At 40.6% G+C, this 19705-nt stretch overlaps 1 protein-coding gene across 1 annotated transcript in view; it reads right to left on the bottom strand.

The window, feature by feature from the left end:
* Ltbp1 (latent transforming growth factor beta binding protein 1) overlaps nt 1-19705 on the bottom strand; it is a 448854-nt gene that overhangs the window by 87683 nt on the left and 341466 nt on the right. The window contains 3 exon segments of the mRNA XM_008849049.3: nt 5990-6112; nt 13040-13162; nt 15369-15491. Coding sequence (XP_008847271.2) covers nt 5990-6112; nt 13040-13162; nt 15369-15491 — 369 coding nt within the window.

Raw genomic sequence — 19705 nt, 5'->3', positions numbered from 1 at the left:
TCTCGCCCATCACCCATGAGTAACTCTGCTACAGCCCTGTCACACCTTGCCTCTCCATCTCTAGCATGTGCACTCCATCAGGGAAGGCCAGGCATGCCTTGTGTCTAGTATTAAGCTCATAAGTGCCACTTTATAAATATCTGCTAAATACATGAGGAAGAAACTCCAATCTGTATTTCACTGAAAGTCAGAAATGGAAATAAAAAGCAAGGAGAAAGCCAGAGTAGTACTTATGTGTCTGACTTTGTGATGATGAAATTAGCCAGTGAGGGTAAAGCATTTACCATAGTGCTTAACATACAACTAAAGGTCAAAAAGTGACAGCAATTAGGAAGACTCAAACAGCTGATATCGTGGGTAAACTGTGTGAGCATCTTATGTTCTGTTTATCTTTAATGCACTTTCGCCTTCCAGGCCAGAGTCACAAAGGGTCTCCTACATTCTGTTAACATGTGAAGTTAGTGTGAGTGACATATTCTGTCAAGTTAGTTCTAATTCTGATGACTAACAGTGAGTGTCCCCGACGACAGCACAAGCAGCCTGGAGGGCAGCTCACCTGTCCACAATGGAACTGATGCACATGGTGGCTCCGGCGCTGACAGGAGAACTAGTTCTCCTGACTAGTGCACGTGTGTTCCTCATCGCTCTGTTTACTCTTGAGAAGGCTGGCATGTGTGAACCCTGAGTTCCTTATCTTTCATACTGTATATCAGTAATGTCCTGTGAGTATTTATCCACCAAAATTCCTCACTGAAATTCCTGCTGTACTAACTGAGCAATGACTGGTTAAGGGTCTTTTAGGTAATTGATGCCAGAGAAATGACCACATGCCCTCAGCACTGTCCAAGGCAGGAGTCCCACAAAGATCACTTTCCATCCTCTCATAGTTTCTTAGGGTCTCTTCTGTTGCTTACCAGAGACCTACAGTGATTCCTCCTAGAAGTCCATCTTTATTTCAACTGAAGTATTTTCTTGATGCTCACTCTAAAAGGAGGATGAAGAGGTCGGAGCCTTGGCATTATGAAGCTCACAACAGACTAAGCAGGGTACAGGTGTAATGATTAAGCTTAACAGGGACATAGAAAAGGCAGACTCTGAGTTCCTCCTAGGGATTTTAGAACATGCTGGGCCAACAGCTTTGTTTACTTCCTTTAAAAAGTGAACACTACTTTGGGTGCATCTAGGACTTCCTAAGGCTCCTCTCCCTGCTCTGTTGATCTCTGTGTAACATAAATTCTAACAATTATTCATTTATCCACATCTCTTTATTAATCCTGAATTCCATATCCATCTGCCATGTAATTGTTTCCCACTACTGAATCAAAGAAGAGAATGATAGGCCAGCAAAGGAAGCAATAGGCACCCACTTGGGAGGAAGTCTTTGCCAACATCAGATGGGGAGTTAGTATTTAGAATATATAAAAGAACTACAAAAATAAAACACAAAAATTCAAATCTTCCAATCAATAAATAGGTTAATGAACTGAAAAGACAATTCATAAAAGAAATACAAATGGCCAATAAATATTTGAAAAAGTGTTCAATACCCTAAGTCATCAGGAGGGGCAAACTGAAACTGCGTTGAGGTTCTATTTCTTCCCTGTCGGACAGGCTATCATCAAGAAAGCAAATGACAACAAAGACTGGTGAGGATGTGGGGAAGGAGGAACCTTTATTAACTGCTGCTGGGAGTCTAAACTAGTGCAGTCATTATGGAAATCAACATGGAGGTTTTGCAAAAAGTTAAGAATAGAAGTATCATATGACCAGCTATACCAGGTCCAAAGATCTTTGAGTCACTACACCACAGGGATACTGTACATCCATGCTTACTGATACACTATTCACAACTGCTCTGAAATGGAACCAGCCTAGACATCCATCAAAACATGAATGGATGAAGAAAATGCAGTACATAAACATAATGGAAATTTATTCAGTCATAAAGAAAAATGAAATCATGGCATTTGATGGAAAATGGATGTAACTGGAAATCATTATGTTTGGTGAAATAAGCCAGACTCAGACAAATACAGCATGTTTTCTCTCACATGTGGATGGATCCTAGACCTTAATTTGTATATATGTGTATACATATGCTGGGGGTGGGGGTTGTAAATCATGAAACTCGAAAGGGGGCATGGGAGGGGGGAGAGATCTTAAGGGAGGGGAGGAGAAGTAGAAAAAGGGTAATGGAATGCATGTGACATGAAGGCAAAAGTGGGCTCCTGGGGGAGGAGGCTGGCTAGGGAAGTGCGGACCCACAAGAACAAGCTCATATGAAAACGCCATAATGAAACCCATTGCTTTATATGCTAACTTAAAAAAAATAAAAAGATCAGCAGAAATTAGTCATATCTTCTCAACAATTTTCTTGGTATTTTCGTTACTTCTCAGGTGTTTCAAGGAAGTGCAACAACTCATTTTCCACGTGCCATTTCTTAGTATGATGTCAGGTTCTTCACTTTTATTTAAAATCTGCTGCATCTGTTCCTTTTCTATGTGCCAATAATCTGTGAGATTGGCAATCTGAATTCTAACCTTCTTTTAGACCCCAATTCTGTTCTTTCCCTCCTATCTGGCACCTAGAGTCACCTCCATCTGGGCCAGAAGGGGTCACAAGATTCCACCAGCCCGAGAATCAGTACCATAGACACACTCATCGAGGCCCAAGGCTTCCTGAGGCTTCCTTTCTGCTCTACCCAGTGGCTCAATGAAGGCCTTTAGTCGCTACCTGCTCTGTCACTTTGCGTGGCGAATACACAAAGATTTTGCTTCAAAAGAAGTCATTGGTTAACAAGTAACTGTCTAAAAAGTTTGATGACAGGAACTGCAGGCGAATTCCCAGACTTTTTTCCAGGAAACTGCTAAGAAAGAACAGCACGAATATCTGGAACTAGAGACACATATGCATTCAATTTGGATTGTACTTATTGAGGCATTTCTGAACTATGCTGCTAGTAACGCTGAGCTGAAAGCCAGACTATATTTAAGTTGGGTTTCTTTCATGGGTCCGAAATTCCACAGAAATTCACAGTTTGGCATGCGTAAATCAAAATGTGAAACTGAAGTGTATTCTGAATCTCCAGTGTACCCTTACCCATTCCTGAAGAGACTGTAACATAGAATTTCCCTACTGTCTGCACATCATCCTTAGTTCTGTGGAGCAAAGAAAAATCTTAAACATACTTCTAACTGAAAATGTCTGACTACATATGGAACCATCTTCAGAACACTAGGTAAGGCTGCCAAAGTTTATGGTTATCATACGGTTTCTCAGCCATGTCCCCTGGATATTAACATTACCATTTATTACATTTTCAGCATTAAAACAAACCATGAAATCTGCACCTATCAACAGAGCACTGATTTTCTTGTGGTATTAGAGAAGAAAGAATAGGCTGCTACCTTCAGGCAGAGTGAAGGATCACAAAGATGCCTCCAGCAGGAGAGAAAAAGAGATCATCCCAGCGAGGCATGTGTGTTCTGTAAACAGCCTTTAATAGAGAAAGTAGATGATAAAACAGATCCATACACATTAGTCTCTCAACAGCACATAAGCCTGCTTCCAGAATGCCTATCACTGGCTGGCAAGATGGCCCAGCAGGTAAAGGCACTGGCAGCCAAGCCTGACAACCCGAGTTCAGTTCCTGTAACTCACATCTCATTTGGTGGAAAGAGAGAACTGATTTCTGCAAGTTGCCTACACACACACAGACACACACGGCTACATAAGTAGTTTTTTTTAATGTCATAAAAAAAAATGCCTATCACAAATTTGGACTCAAGTTTCAGACCAACACATTCATTTATTCTGGAAAAAGAGAAAAATTAATGTGACAGAGAACAAAGTCAATTTACTAATGACTGGTAGTCATTAAACCCTCATTACTTTTGGAGCAGTGATATCTTTGACAGTTGATATGAAACCACAGACACAAGTTTTATGTACTAAGAGAACGTGGTATAATTGGTGAATAGGATGAGTAGGTTCTGGGTGATTTAACTCTAAAAGTTAAATGACAAAATGTTCACTATGAGATCTTCCTTTTGCCTCTCTGTAGTCAAAAGAAATTAGAAAAGAAAATATCACCTTTCAGCCAAAAATCCTGTAATAGAGACCAGGATTCAGATTTCTTAGGTTTTTGAGTTTTTCATCTCCTGGAATTTTTATATAAATCAAGATTAATTCTGTTTAAAGTCCTAAGATGGAAATATCTTGACAGCAATGTACAATTCAAATGTTCCTTCTCTATTGCATCAAATCCAAGCACATTTAATTTCTACACTGGAAAAACTTAAAACCTTCACATCACTTATTGCATTATGGTAGTAAAGGAATATCCAATATCAAATGAGATACGTGGCAGTATATTTAAGGACTGGGACCAATTCTAAGAGACCATGAGGCAAAGGCCCATGTCTTTCATAACTCTTGACACATAGGTGAATGTGGCCAGTGACACACAAGTAAAATATTAAATTACTCTAGTAGCACATCTCGAAAAGAATACACCCTCTTTTTCAAGGACAGAGGTTATCTGAGATAATTTGTGGCAATTAATAATAATAAGTAATAATAATAATTCAGTAGTAGTGGATGAAGGATACCTTCAACACAATTTTATTTATTAGTACGTCGAAACATTCTACACAGTTCCATAATGACAAAGGAACATTAAGAAACATTCATGTATCAGAAATAAACAGATATAAAAGTTAATATAAGTGAGCATTTTCAGTGGAAAAATAGACATTCCTTTGTTTAGTCAGTGTGGGACTGAACCCAAGGCCTCTCACATAGCAGGCAAGTGCTGTACCACTGAAAACTATCCCCAGGACTGACTATGGAGTTATCAAGACCAATAAATACAGGGGAACTTGTGGGGCAGTCAGACATACTTAAAAATACTGGACACTGGATCCCCCAATCTGATTTTTTAGCCACAGAGTTAAAAAGAAAATTACTCATGTGCTTCTTGTAGAAAAATCTTTTAAGTTCACTGTCTTCTTTCTTGTGGCAAAAGATCGTAGGTTTAAATCTCAGCTCCACCCCTGATTAGAGAGGAGTACTCTGATAAGTTTTTCTGAGTCCTGATTACTCGTGTACAAAGTGAGTATAAGGAAAGTTGCTTTTTAAGTTGCTATAAGCATGAAAAGAGAGACCAACAGTACTCAGCACACATTGGGTACTCAAATTACTCTAATAATGCCTATTAGTACCTACGTTGTATTGTTATGTTCTTTTAAAAAATATTTTATTATTTTTATTTTATGTGTATAATACCTGCATTGCATGTAAGCACACCTGTGTGGTGCAATGCCCGAGGAGGTCAGAAAAGGGTGTCAGATCCCCTGGAACTAGAGTTATGGACAGCACAGCCACCATGTAGGTGCTGTGATTTTAACCCAGGGCTTCTACAAGTACAGTCAGTACTCTTAACCGCTAAGCCATCTTTCCAGCCCCATATCGCTATGTTCTTAGAAGCACCCTGGGTCCACTCTATTGATGTTACTTTAAAAAATAAAAAATCCTATCCATCATTTTAACCAAATTATTAATGAGACCTTTTAGGAAGAGAAAAGGAATGGTGGATACTGGACAAAAACAGGGATCAGGAAAAGGACAAATGTTACCTCTGGGGCAAAATGAAATATACATGAAGGTACCCCCCCCAAAAAAAAACTGAGGAAGATAATTCAGAACCAAGTACCAACAGGGTTGGACCACAGAAGGAAAAGCAGAGCACAGGTGACCTCAAAGTCCTACAGCCTGAGGCTGTAGTCCTGACACACACAAGCTTTGGTCAATACAGTGTGGTTCAGAGCAAGACCTTCCTGCCCTTGAGGCAGATCCAAGAAAGTACTTTCAAAATGCAAAGTGGCATAGATTACTTATAAAAAAAAAAGCAAGCAGAAACCCCAGAAATTTCCAGGAAGCCCTGCAGAGTTGAACAGCTACCTAAATAATAACACAGAAAAAAAGTACCTTGACATCCTTTATGTTCATTCAACTGAAACCCTTCAGGACAGGTACAGGTGTAGGAACCCTCCGTGTTGATGCAGTCTCCTCCCTGACAGACACTGCTGTCCTCCAAGCATTCATTGATATCTACAAGCCAATTCAAAAGTTAAAAACTAAGGAAACCATATAAATAGGGTTATACATTTTTATGTGTACACACAAAAAAATCACATAAACACACATCATATTATTTACAATGCATAATTTCAAATGGATGGCAGGTTATTTTTGAAATGAACTATCTTGAAAGAATTTTGACTTTTTTGTGGTTTTGTTGTTATTTCACGGAGACAAGGTCTTGCTTATTATATAGTTCAGACTGAAACTTTCCAACTTCCTACTTCAGCCTCCTGGAGGGCTAGGATTATAGGTATGCACCCAGTAGGATTTTAGCTTTGAATAAACACAGAAACATTACTTATTTTTATTTTATACCTATGAGTATTTTGCCTCCATGTATTCTTTTTTTTTTTTTTTTGAAGGGAAGACCATGGTCTTCTTGTAGCTACAGTTGTAACTCACTACAGAGACCAGGCAGACTGGCCTCAGTCTCACAGAGATCTGCCCACCTCTCCCTCCGGAGTGCTGGAATTAAAGGTGTAAGCCACTAAGCCCAGTTTGCCAGCATGTATTTAAGTGCACCCATGCATGCAGTGCCTACTAAGGCCGGAGATGGTGTCAGATCCCCTAGAACCAGAGTTACAGACGGTTGTTAGTTGCTGTGTGGGTTCTGGAAACCTAACCCGAGTCTTCTGCAAGAACAGCCCTCTGAGCCATCTGTCCAGCCCCCCTGCTTTTTTGAGAGGAGATCTAACTATGTAGTCTGTACGAGCCTGGATCTTACAATCTTCCTGCTTCAGACTCCTGAGTGCCATGTAGAAGTTATAATAAACAACAAAAGCAATTAATTGGAAGAAGAAGAGTCAACATTTTGTATTGAATAATAATGTACTAGTCCATGTTCTTAGTGATGATACAGATTACAAATTGTTTTTGATGCATGTTGCTAAGAATCCCTTGAGCATACTTAAGCGCCTTCATTTATTTGTATAAGATTCTGTTTCACACATTATAGGAAAAGCTTGAAAGTGTTCGGCAAGTGTCCCACCCATAAAGAGAAATGTTATTAAAATAAAAACTTCAAATTGCAGCATATTAATAAAAATGAACATATAAGCCATTAAAGTGTCTTATAGGTCCCAAACAATTTAACATAGAAATTGTTACAAAATAGCTGGGCGTGGTGGCACACGCCTTTAATCCCAGGACTCAGGAGGCAGAGGCAGGCAGATCTCTGTGAGTTCAAGGCCAGCCTGGTCTACATAGCAAGTTCCAGGTCAGCTGGGGCTACAGGGAGACCCTGTCTCAAAAAGACCAAAAAAAATTTTTTTTAATTGTTACAAAATATACTTAGCTTACAGAAGAATGATGCTAAATTTCGGTCAACATGAATTTAAAGAAAAGAAACAAAAGTTGACAAAAGGCTTCCTGAAATGTAGAATTTACCTGGAATCTAGGCAATGGGGCAGAATGGGGGACCCTTACGCACAGAGCCAACAGATCAGAATCCTGGTTAAGTCTCATATTCTCATAAACAGACTGGCGCTGCTAGATTTTAGTGACTATACATAAAGTGTATGCACAACTATACGTGCTTGACCCAACCAAGGATGAGCTCTGTGAGGCCCTGTGACATCTGGTGATGCTGCTCACATCAAGCAGGTTTTTTGGGGAGGTGTTTGTGGCCTCAGTGACTCCTAGTCAGAGCTCATAACTCTTAACACACTCCATGGGCCCCTCCTTTGGTGTGTCTGTGCCAGATTTTAACAATTTGGGTTCAGGAAAGTTAGGGAACAAAACGTCCTTTGTTTCCTCAGATTTTGGCTTTTCTTTTTCCCCCCAAGTAATTCTTATAGTTGCTAAAATGCAAGAGAATTTCCAGGAAGAAGTGATGGAGACTGTAATAGTCACCCTCACACTCCCACTGTCTGGTCCAAGGAGAAGGATGCTGAATTAGTTTCCTCACCAAACCCCACCAACCAACTGCTATACAAAAGAAAAAGAAGGGAATGCTGACTCTCTCATTCTGTCAAAGAATATGATGAGTGTTCAAGTTATGATGAGTGTGCCTCCAGATTCCAGGGTCCTGAACATGGCTACCCTGAAACATAAAAATGATCTGACCTGCTATCTCAAGGCAAGTGAGTCACTGCTTTTCTTTTAATGTCTTTTTCCACCGTCACTGAAATATACTTGACACACCATAGTACACCCATTTTTAGGGTCCAGCTCAATGCACTAGAACACTGGCACACACATCCTGTGAGCACCATCCTGGTTAAAGTACAAGCTTTTCCATCATCCCAACAGGATCCCTTTTTGTCTTTGGCTTCATTAGTTCAGCACAGTGTTTCTGAGACTCATCCAAGTTGCTGATTGTATCAAGAGCTGATTCCTCTTTCTTGCCAAGTAGTACTTCATTGTATGGCTGTATCAGTTTGTTGACCCCTTCACCTTTTGATGAGTAGTTGGACTCTCAGCATTTTGGCTACTACAAACAAAGATTCTAAAAGCATTCATGGGTGTGCCTTTGTGTAAACATATCCTTTCATTTTCTGTAAGTAAACTCCTGGGGGTACAATGGCTGGGTCTTAGAGAAAAAAATGCTTTCTAAAATGTGCCATTTTATATTACATTCTCCCACTGGTGGGGCACGAGATGTCTGGTTGTTCATATTAATTCTGCTAACCCACAGCTATGCTAATGGGTGAGCAGATTTTAAAGCACACTTTCTTCCTTTCTTCCTTTGCTCCTTAGGAAAAGAAGATAACAAAGTGACAAGAGCCTTACTTATTTATTGGCATTAAATTAAAAAAAATCTCAACTCAAAAATGAGGCAAATCCTGAGAATATGAATCTCAGTAACAAGCACCATATAACCCATTGGTATTTTTAATAAACCCATTTCCATTCATCTCCCCAAATCTGAGAAAAATAGCATTATTTTAACTGTTTACAATTTAGTGTACATGTTTTAAAGCTCTTGAGCTATGATAGGGTCAAGTTTAGCATACATTTTTATTTATTTTTGCAAGATGCAACTACCTTAAAAAATAAAACCAGAGTGAGAACCGTGCATGGTGGTGCATATCTGGTAGGCCAGCACCCCAGAAGCCAAAGCAGGAGGATCACAAGTTTTAGGGCAGCCTATGTTGCAGAGTGAGTTCAAGGTCGGCTTAGACTACATAGTGACATCCTATTTTCAAATAAATTTTAGAAGAGTAGAGCAAGAGAGCTCAATGTGGGACCGTTCCCCACCATTCCACATGGGGCGATATGAATACGGATTCTTCCTAGAAGTGAGGAAGAACAGATCCCGCCCAAGTCAGTCTTCTACCATGTCTGTCTAGGTCAGTGACCACTTTTACCTTGTGAACCTGCATGGTCCATTTCTGGTCCTCCTCACCTGACAGTAATGTCTGTCACAGTGTTTAACTTTCTCCCTTCCTTGGAACTTTTTCTTTTGGATTCTAGCTTTCCTCCTCCTTCACAAGTCACTTCCTCAGTCCCCTTTGCTGGTTCTCACTTCTGTAAGTTGGAGGCCCCATGAGCTCTTCTCTTTTCCAGCATGGCTTCCTCTTTTGGTGATCCCGTTCAGTCTCAAGGATTTAAATGCTATCTATGTGCTGATGATTTGCAGCCAGGACTTGCCCCCAATTCTAAATCCATATATCTAATTGATTTTCAGGTATCTTTACTTGAATATTCATTCTGGCACTGAACGTTGAACATGCCATGTAGAACTCTCGGTCTCCACAAAATCTGCTCCTTGGGGCCTCTATGTGGGATATTACTTTGAATGCAATGTTCTTCCCACAAATAATCATATATCACGTTCATTGTTCTCTTCATCACTAGAATGAATGTTAGTTCCACAAGGGCAGAATTTTCTGTTTGTTTTATATATGTCCTGTACCTGATGTAAAAAGTAAAACCAGCTGGGCGTGGTGGTGTACACCTGTAGTCCCAGGACTTGGGAGGCAGAGGCAGGCAGATCTCTGTGAGTTCAAGGCCAGCCTGGTCTACATAGTGAGTTCCAGGACAGCTGTGGCTACAGGGAGACCCTGCTTCAAAAAGACAAAAAAAAAAAAAAAAAAAAAAAAAAAAGTAAAACTATGATGACTCATTTAAAAAAAAAAATGTTCACATATAAATGGCCAGAGTAAGTCGTCTTCTGAGACTCTGTAAGGAAGCAACAAGATGCAACATCCAAGAGGCTGGGACAGAACCAGGGAGAGGTGGGATTAAAGATGGTACCTACAAGGGTAACAGGTCAGAGGCAGAGTTTGTTTTGGTTTTGTCTTTTTGAGACAGGGTCTCTCTGTAGCCCCAGCTGTCCTGGAACTCACTATGTAGACCAGGCTGGCCTCGAACTCACAGAGATCCACCTGCCTCTGCCTCCCAAGTAAGAGGCAGAGTCTTTTGAAGGCTGAAAGATCTGAGCTCTCTAAACACTGGAACAAGGAGGTCACCAACATCACACCAAGCACACTGCACACAGCACTGAGAACACTTGGATTTTGGTTCTCAGAGGAGGCCAGCAGGATTACAGGATAATACTGAATGAAAATGAGGTCTTCACCAGAATTAAAGAAAAATTACACAGGACTAGGTGGGAATTAACTGGCTGAAATGCTACTGTAGTTTCAAAGGGAGCTCTGAGTTAGATGGATGGACTCCAATACTATTTATAACTCCAAACACTAGGGAAATTAATCCTGACTTTAAGAGAATGGAGCCTATTACACATTCCAAAGGAAGCTTTCCTGTGGAGCTTCATTATGTCTTATACATATTAATATAGAATAAGTTGGCTAAAGGTTTTGTTTGGCTTGTCATGCAATGAATGTTTTTTGAATAAAATTTTTTGGACTTCAGTGAGGTAACCTACATCTTTTTGAAACCAGAATAGAGGAGCATGCTCTCTGGTGACTACTACTAGTATCCAAAATTCAGGTGTGGCCTTGTGACCCTCTTGGCTTGGCCAAGAATCAGAGCAGAGAAAATACAGATGGTCAGTTTAGCTTTCCCATACATCAGCATGGGCCTTGCTCTCTACTGTCTTGAGACCCTTTCACAATAGGCTCACCCCAGCACAGGAGCCCCATAATATAACCAACCTGCCTTCCTTTGAATATCGCTATGCTGAATCATTAACTTCTACCCATATGCTAGATTCCCCAAACAGTACTTCAAATATTCCCAATTTATCACTTATTTGTGACCATTTGCCTGTTTTTCAACAGAAATACTGATAATGGCTTTTTGTTCATTTTATTAACCTCTGAGCAACATTATCACCCTAGGGTAAAACCCTAGAGGGTGACTTACTGGTTTACAGATAACATGTATTTTAAGCCACAGAAATTATGTCAAAGTCGCCATCTAGAAGGCCTGAGTCATTTTAGACACCCAGCAGCAGCTGAAATTGGGCGCTCAGCACCCTGGGAATGTATGTATCAAATTGTCTTGTCAAAAAATGCAGCTTTGCCGGGTGTGGTGGTGCACACCTTTAATCCCAGCACTTGGGAGGCAGAGGCAGGCTGATCTCTGTGAGTTTAAGGCCCACTGGGACTACAGGGAGACCCTGTCTCAAAAACACCGCCCCCCCCCCCAAAAAATGCAGCATTACAGAGCTGGAGAGATGACTCAGCAGTTGAGAGTACTGGCTGCTCTTGCAGAGGACCCAAGTTTGATTCCTAGCACCCACGTGGTGACTAACTCTTGTTCCAAGGGATCTGATGCCCTCTTCTGGCTTCCGCAGGCACGTGTGCACATGGTACACATACATACAGGCATGCAAAACATTCATATACATAAAATAAAAAAATTTTAAATGCACCATGCTATATAAACCACAACTGCTTTCCCCCAGCTAACTGAGCTAGGAGTAAAAAGCACGTTCAGCAATTAAGTGATGTGCCAGCAGATTCTTCTGTAAAACACTCATTCATTTCTCTCAAAGATGGAGCTCTGGCTTTGCTATGGTTTGAATGTATAATTCCGTTATGGGTCTGAACACTGGTCTCCAGCTGGCAATAATGTTTTGAGAGGCTGTGGAACCTGCAGAAGCCTCTCACTAGCTGGAAGAAATTGGTTGTCAGGGGCAGACCTTGACATTTATAGCCCAACTTACTTCCTGTCCTGTCTGCTTACTGGTCCATAAGCAGTCTGGCCTCACCCTCCTGCTGCCAAGCCTTCCCCGTCACAACTGACTACACATTCAAACCATGAGCCAAAAGAAACTCTTCCCACCCTAAAGTTGCTTCTTGTCAGGTAACTTTGGTTACATGAATAAGAAAGCTGAAGTCACCCTCAGCTTGACACTGTGATGATGCATGGGAGGCACGGCCTGACATGTATGTTTCTGATTTCACAACTGATGGGCTATAAATGCAGGAAAGCAACAGGTATGCTGGAAACAGTGCTAATTGGATGGACCCTGTGTGCATGAAAGGTTCATAAGTGATGAGCTGGTGGAGGAGAAGGGAGGGAGGGAAGGAAAGAGGGAGGGAAAATGAATATGCTAGGAGAAAATATTGCTGTGTGTGAGCTGGTTTGGCTATCCTGAATACTTGAGACAGGTTCTGAGCCACAGTCAACTTCCCAGTGTTCAGTGTGTGGGGTACCTTATAGAAGTGTTTCATACAGGAAAACTCAGCTCTTAAAGACCTTCCACTTAAATGGAAAATGAAGCCATGCTTACTTGTTGGGACATTTGGAAGATAGTTTTGTACAAATGAGGCATTACAGTTTAGAACTATGCACCCAGGTTGAACCACTCATTGCTAGTGCAAAGAAAACCCACCCTCTTCTCCTTTGTCTTATTCATGGGGCTCCAGCCAAAACATGGCAGGGAGCTAACCCTCAGCTGTGAAGGCAGAGGTTGAACTCACACACAGAGGCTGAGAAGACTCCAGATTTTATGATTCTGAGGCAGAAGGTGATGCCTACCCTCACAGTGGTCTCCAAGCACAGATGCTCTATAGCCCTGGTTGCACATACACTGGAAGGAACCCTCTGTGTTCCTGCACTGCCCATGGGAGCAGAGGTGACGGTGCTGGCATTCATCAACATCTATGAACAGAGTAACTAGAGTTAGTCAAAGAAGGTATAGAAATTTCTGGTATATAATTAAACAAGACCTTTTGTTATATGACTTAAACGGAGCTTGACCAAAAAGTAATGCTGCAATAGTGAAAATTCAGCTGGACTTAAAATTCTAACCTCTGTATATATTAATCCCACTGTTGAAACAAGAGTAGAAAATACTTTGCTGTAATTTATGAACCCCATTTTGATAAATTCAGCTAATAACACTTGGTTTAAAAACACACATAGCCAAAGCAATGGTCACCAAAATGTGGCCCACATTGGCCAAATCCAGGTCACTACTGATTGGTATAAAGTTTTATTGAAAACAGCACCACGTGTTCATCTGGTCCATCAGAGAAAAGATTTTCCAATCTTTGTTCTAAAGTATCACAACACACATCTTCATTTTTTTGTCATTTCTCATTTATCTATGAGCCCCTTAGCAATGGGCTTCATTCATTCATTCATCCATCTATCTGTCCATCCGTTCTCATTTTATTCTCTCTCTCTCTCTCTCTATTTACTTGAGAAAGGTCTCATTATGTTGCCCTTCTCTCTCTCTCTCTCTCTCTCTCTCTCTCTCTCTCTCTCTCTCCCAACAATGATGTTCTAGCCAAATCTAATTGCCCTTCCCTCTCTGGGCTGATTTGATATTCCACACTGCCACTCAATCTGCTGGACGCTCACATCCTCACCTTGAACACAATTTGTCTTCTTCACATGATCCTGAGTTCAGGCTCTCCCCTGTCATCTTATCACCCCCAGATGTAAGGGACACAAAATAAACTGCTTGTATCTAAATACTCTACCTTCATTATTCATTTTAAATAACAGACTTCTTTTAAAAAATATTTTATTTACTATTTTTTATTTTATGTGTATGAGTGTATTGCCTGCATGTATGTGAGTGCACTCATGTCGTGCAATGCCTCAGAGTTCAGAAGAGAGCATCGGATTCCCCTGTAACTGGAGTTAAGGATGGTTTGTAGCCACCATGTGGGTGCTGGGAATCAAACCCAGGTCCTCTGCAAGAGCAGTCAGTGCTCTTAACCGCTGAGCCATCTCTCCAGCCCCATCATTTTAAATAACAGTCTTCTTGAGAACAGAAACTATTCTTTATCATAAAGCACATTCTTTATGATGCCTTAGACCATGTTTTACAGTGAATACTCAATTCACATTGAAGGGCTCTGCTTATAACATTTGAAAGCATTTCCCTACGCCTGCCAATGTGTTTTCATAAGATTTAACACATATATCAGTTCCTACAGGGACCCTCAATCACTGTTCTCACCCATTATGGTTATAACTTTAGATTGTCATAGCTGTGGGATTTTGGCACCTAACATGGGTTTTGCCCTATTGATAATCTGGTAGGTGGGTGGTTCTGGCCTCATCTGATTTGTTACTGATAGGAACTTGACAGACTTTTCCAAAGGACTCTGAATGCAGTTGCCTTACATCATGTGAAGATCTTCTATCCATTCATCTGTAGGTAAATGGGGTCAGGAATTGTCAAATAAAGATAAAAAATATTGAGGATTATGAAATCTACAAGCTACTTAATTTATCTGTGTATGTGCATCTGTGTTCTGTCACTGTTCATTTCTAGTTTAGGAAGGGCAATAGCATTCAGTGTTCTAGAAAGGGATGCCTGGGGAAGGTGGTAATAGTGGTGGTAGATGCCTTTGTAGTTACCATCAGATACCCTCACCTTTGAAAAACTACCAGGAAATAGTCTGCTTATGCAACATTCTCTACCTCTGAGAGTAAAGGGCAAACTACTTCAGTGTTATTGAAATTGGCAAAAGTTGCTTGAAGCTACTAAAACTAAGGCTATTAACAGTCTATGGCACAGTACCAGGTCCATATAATGGCCTTCTAACTGCTGTACAGAAAGCCTTTGCATTAATTTAAAAGCTTAAATGGGAGTTCCTTTCGGTAGTAAAGAATTACAGACAGTAATCATTTTTCTCCTGAATACTGAAGTTTAGCCACTAGTCACCAGTGCTTTCTTTCCCCAGTTTATCTCTTTTCCACTTTATCTTATTGACTTGCCTGACTTGTGTGTAAGTGCCTGGGTTTCTGGCACTACAACTTTAATTGTCTACGTAGTGTAGAAGAGGCACGCTCACTTTATTGAAGTGCCTTTACCTAGCCTCAGTGGTTCACGCTCCCACAGACCTACCTTCACACTGGTCTTTAGCTGCTGACAGCTGGTAGCCCTGTCCACAGGTACATCGAAAGGAGCCATCAGTGTTTGTGCACTGCCCATTCATGCATAGGTTTCCTTGCTGACATTCATCAATATCTGTGAATATAAATGATGAGAACCATTTCTGAGAAAGATTCCCCGGGAGAACACAGTGCTTCCTGTACAATGAATTCTGGCGTTACTGTCAAAAAAGAATGGTATGTCTGTTAGGTGCTACAAACTTTAGTGTATACCAACCCAGTAAGCTGAACTGTAGAAATTAAATGATTATAAAAGCTACTTACCGCTCATGAAGCTCCTCACTGTTTCTCATACTTTGGATACAGGATAAATACAATTAATAGTTTAGAGTCAAACAGAAGACAGAATATAGCACACAAAATAATGACTACCATGTTTTGTAGGCCTGATGAACTGCATAAAAGATTGAAATGAAAGTACCAAGAAAATTTGAAAAACAACAAAAATGTGGGCAGTTACAGAAGGAAACACAAACTTCTACTTTCTTAAAGTTGAACTATAAAGTGGGAAAGTTGCATTAAACAACACTGAGACCTCTTTTTCAAAGTAACAAGTAAAGCCATAAATGGTACTGATATAGGATAGCTAATGGAAGACTGAGGAGAAAGTGATACATGAGGGTTTTAAAAAGATGCCTTGACTGAGCCAGGTGTGCACCTGTAATCTCAGCACTTGGGAGGCTGAGGCAGGAGGGTCATGAATTCCAGTTACATAGATTTATAGTAAAACCTTGTCTCAAAAACTAAAACAAATATTATGTGTTTTCTCTTGTGTGCAGAATCTAGCCTTAAGTATGTGCGTGCGTGCGTGCGTGTGTGTGTGTAGGAGAAAGGGGACTATGAGAGGATGAAAGCAGTCTAAAGGGAGAGGGAAGAGGAAACAAGAGAGGATTACAATACATGAGCCATGAAAGCAGAAGAGGGTAATGTTTGGGAAGGAAGGAAAGGGCATGGAGGGTAAAAGCAAAGTATAATGGTATGTGTATCACAGTGAGCCCCATTTTCATATGCTAACAAAAATGAAAGAATACATATATTCCAAAAGAAACAAAAAACCTTGACTGAAGATGGAGCTAAGAAAAAAAGTAACATTGTAAAGAAACTACTAAGCAGTAATGGCTCCAGGAAATGTCATGTACCCAGTGACAGGAATGCAGTGAAGCATAGCTTCACCCATAACTCAGACATTCTAGCAGAAATGGTTGTCTGGCTACTGTGATGGTTTGTATTGATTGTCACCTTAACATGATCTAGATTCGTCTTGGACACAAATCTCTTGGCATGCCTCTGAAGAATTTTCCAGATTTGGGTGGGGTAAAAAGACTCACCCTAACTGCCAAACTAAATAAAAAGGAGAAAGTGAGTTGAACACCAGCTTTCATCTCTTTCTGTTTCCTGATTGGGGATACAGTGGGACTGATCACCTCAAGCTCCTTCCACCATGATTTCTTCACCATGATGGACTGTACTCTCAAACTGTGAGCTAAAACAAACGCTTCCTCTCTTAGGTGCTCTTGTCAGGAATTTTCCCAGGAAGGCAGAACGTAACTTATACAGCTACTGTGTTGGTTTATTCAAGGTCAAGAATTCTGCTTCATCTGTTTAGGTCCAGTCCTGGTGTGTTATGCTGGACAGCTAGTCAGTTTTTAAGAATTTGATTATTACAATATGGCACAATTGTTTTCACCACCTGCACAAGCAAGCTTAGAGGAAGGAAACAGACAAAAACCTCCCTATCCCTCTCTAAATGGAGAAAGAGAAGCCTGAACTAATCTAAACAGAGCAACGTAAAAAGTGAATAAAACAAGCTACAAAGAGACAGTGCAGCGGGGCGTGGTGGCGCACACCTTTAACTCCAGCACTTGGAATGCAGCGGCAGGTGGATCTCTGTGGGATCAAGGCCAGCCTGGTCTACATAGTGAGTTCCAGGCCAGCTGGGGCTACAAGGAGATGCTGTCTCACAAAGACTGAAACAAACCAACCAACCAAGTAACAATGTTCTGGTGATTAATGTCCAAATGTGATGTTTTCTTCTAAAAATATCTTCCTTAAAATGCTTCTGAAAGTTTTTCTTTCTTTACCAGGAAACCTGATTCACTGTACAGTCCTCCCCTTCTGTCCTAGTACTGTTGACAATTGCCTGTTTTCTGAGAAAAAGTTGTGTTGCTTAACCTCTAATGAGGCGTTAATCCTCTGACCTAGTCTAAGAAAATCAAGACATCAAATTATTTCACGTTTGCCCAAATAGCACAAATTATGAATGTTCAAGAATTTGTTTCTTAATTTATTTAGTTTCCCATAGCACTTGCTTTCACTGACTAAAATATTTTTATCTACTTCACTGGTTGTGTTACTGGCTCCTTTTGTTTATGAATAATTCCTGGCTGCCCATAGAGACATTTAATCATTAAGCCAAATTTCATCTTCAGAATTATTTCACACCTCTCCAACATCCTCAGTCTATCAGCTTTAGGAGTGGTTGGAAGGAACGATGAGCCTCTGAAATATTTTTCTCTGCACATCTTATACAAACACTTGAGGCATCAGTTCATGAATTTAGGACCAACAGCAGCTTTTGCTGGATCTCACATTATGTCTGACAACATTTTCAGTGCTTTGGCGTCTTTCAAACTTTCTCATAGACAATGGCAAATTAAGTATTTCCACATGAAGATGTTCACTGAGAGGCCAGGCTCTCCATTCCAAGTACCATCAGGATACGCCAGAGATTGTACATCAGCCACTTGTTTATGTTGGGAAGACTGTCCAAAGCAATTCATTAGAAGTCATGACACACATTTGAAATAACTTGAGGCAATGCCATTATTTTCAACAAGGTGCTCTGTCTTTAAAATGACCGAGAGGAACTGAGACCAGCCTAATTTTAGAGGTAATTATTTTTCTTCACAAATGAGGGTCAAAGTTCTTAAGACAAAATCACTAAAAAAGATGGCATGAAGGCAAACACCTTCTTCCTTTTGTACCAGGCAATGAAGAGAAAGCATGAGCCCCCATGGATGGCATTTCTTTATTTTTTAATATATTTTATTTATTATTTTTATGTGTATGGGTGCATTGCCTGCATGTAAGTGAGGGCACCCATGTTGTGCAATGCTGCAGAGGTCAGAAGAGGGCGTCGGATTCCCCTGGAACTGGAGTTAAGAACGGCTTGCAGCCGCCATGCGGGTGCTGGGAATCGAACCCGGGTCCTCTGCAAGAGCAGTCAGGGCTCCTAACCACTGAGCCATCTCTCCAGTCCCCATTTCTTTATTTTTGAAAGTGAGTTTTCTTATTTTTATGTTTTATTTTGTTTGATACCAAGCCTCACTAGGTAGCCCTGGCTGGCATGGAACATACTATATAAGCCAGGCTGGCCTCAAACTCACAGAGATCTACCTGCCCCTGACTCCTGAGTGCTGGGATTATATGTGCTACCACACATGGCTGAGAGGTAGTTCTTTAAGGAACTTCTACACATCTTACAAGTGTAGATGTGACAAGTCCTACCCAGAGATAAAATACAGACTACAGGTATTTATAAACCTAGGGCATACAATGCTAAACATATACTAATAAAATAACATTAAGAGAAAGAAGCAATGAATTAATTCATTAGACAGTGCTCTTACAATCTCAAAAAAGTGATCAGGACATTTAATGAGGTAAACATTAAGTAAACATTAGGGGCTAGCAACAAAGTAAGATTGGTAGCGTTCTGGGAAATTAGAGAAGAGACAGGTTTACCATCTGGGACAAGTCTGACAACTGTAAAATGCTGTAGTTTGGGAAAGGATTATAAAAACAATAAAGAAACCTTACCTAGACATATATTTCTTGATCTGCTATGTATAATTTGTCAATAGGTTGTAGGAGTAATATGGTTCCTCGTTTTCATAACTAGCAAGGCATTGTTTATTTCTTGCATTGTCTCACCCTTCCATCATGGTTTTTCCACTTAAGGTGCCCCCATTTCCCCCCTTTCTCCCTTAATAATACCATTCTTCTACAATCCTACCTCTTGACCTCCTTCTTTCCCTTTATCCCCTAGGTTCTTTGTATACCCTTCCCTCCTCCCTCCCTTAAACTAACCCAATTTTTATTCATATCTCCCTTTTTTGGTCCTTTTGAGACAGGGTCTCACTGTAGCCCCATCTGGCATGGAACTCTTTATATAGACCAGGCTGGCCTTGAACTCACAGAAATCCACCTGCCTCTACTTCCCGGGTGCTGGGATTAAAGGCATGCATACTTTCTTAGTGACTTTTAGTGAGGCCCTATTAAAATAAAAGA

The sequence above is a fragment of the Nannospalax galili genome, unplaced genomic scaffold (genome assembly GCF_000622305.1).
Source record: "Nannospalax galili isolate Female #2095 unplaced genomic scaffold, S.galili_v1.0 scaffold344, whole genome shotgun sequence".
Taxonomy (NCBI): Eukaryota; Metazoa; Chordata; class Mammalia; order Rodentia; family Spalacidae; genus Nannospalax; species Nannospalax galili.
The sequence above is the reverse complement of the archived record's forward strand: the minus strand, read 5'-3'. Positions and strand labels throughout refer to the sequence as shown.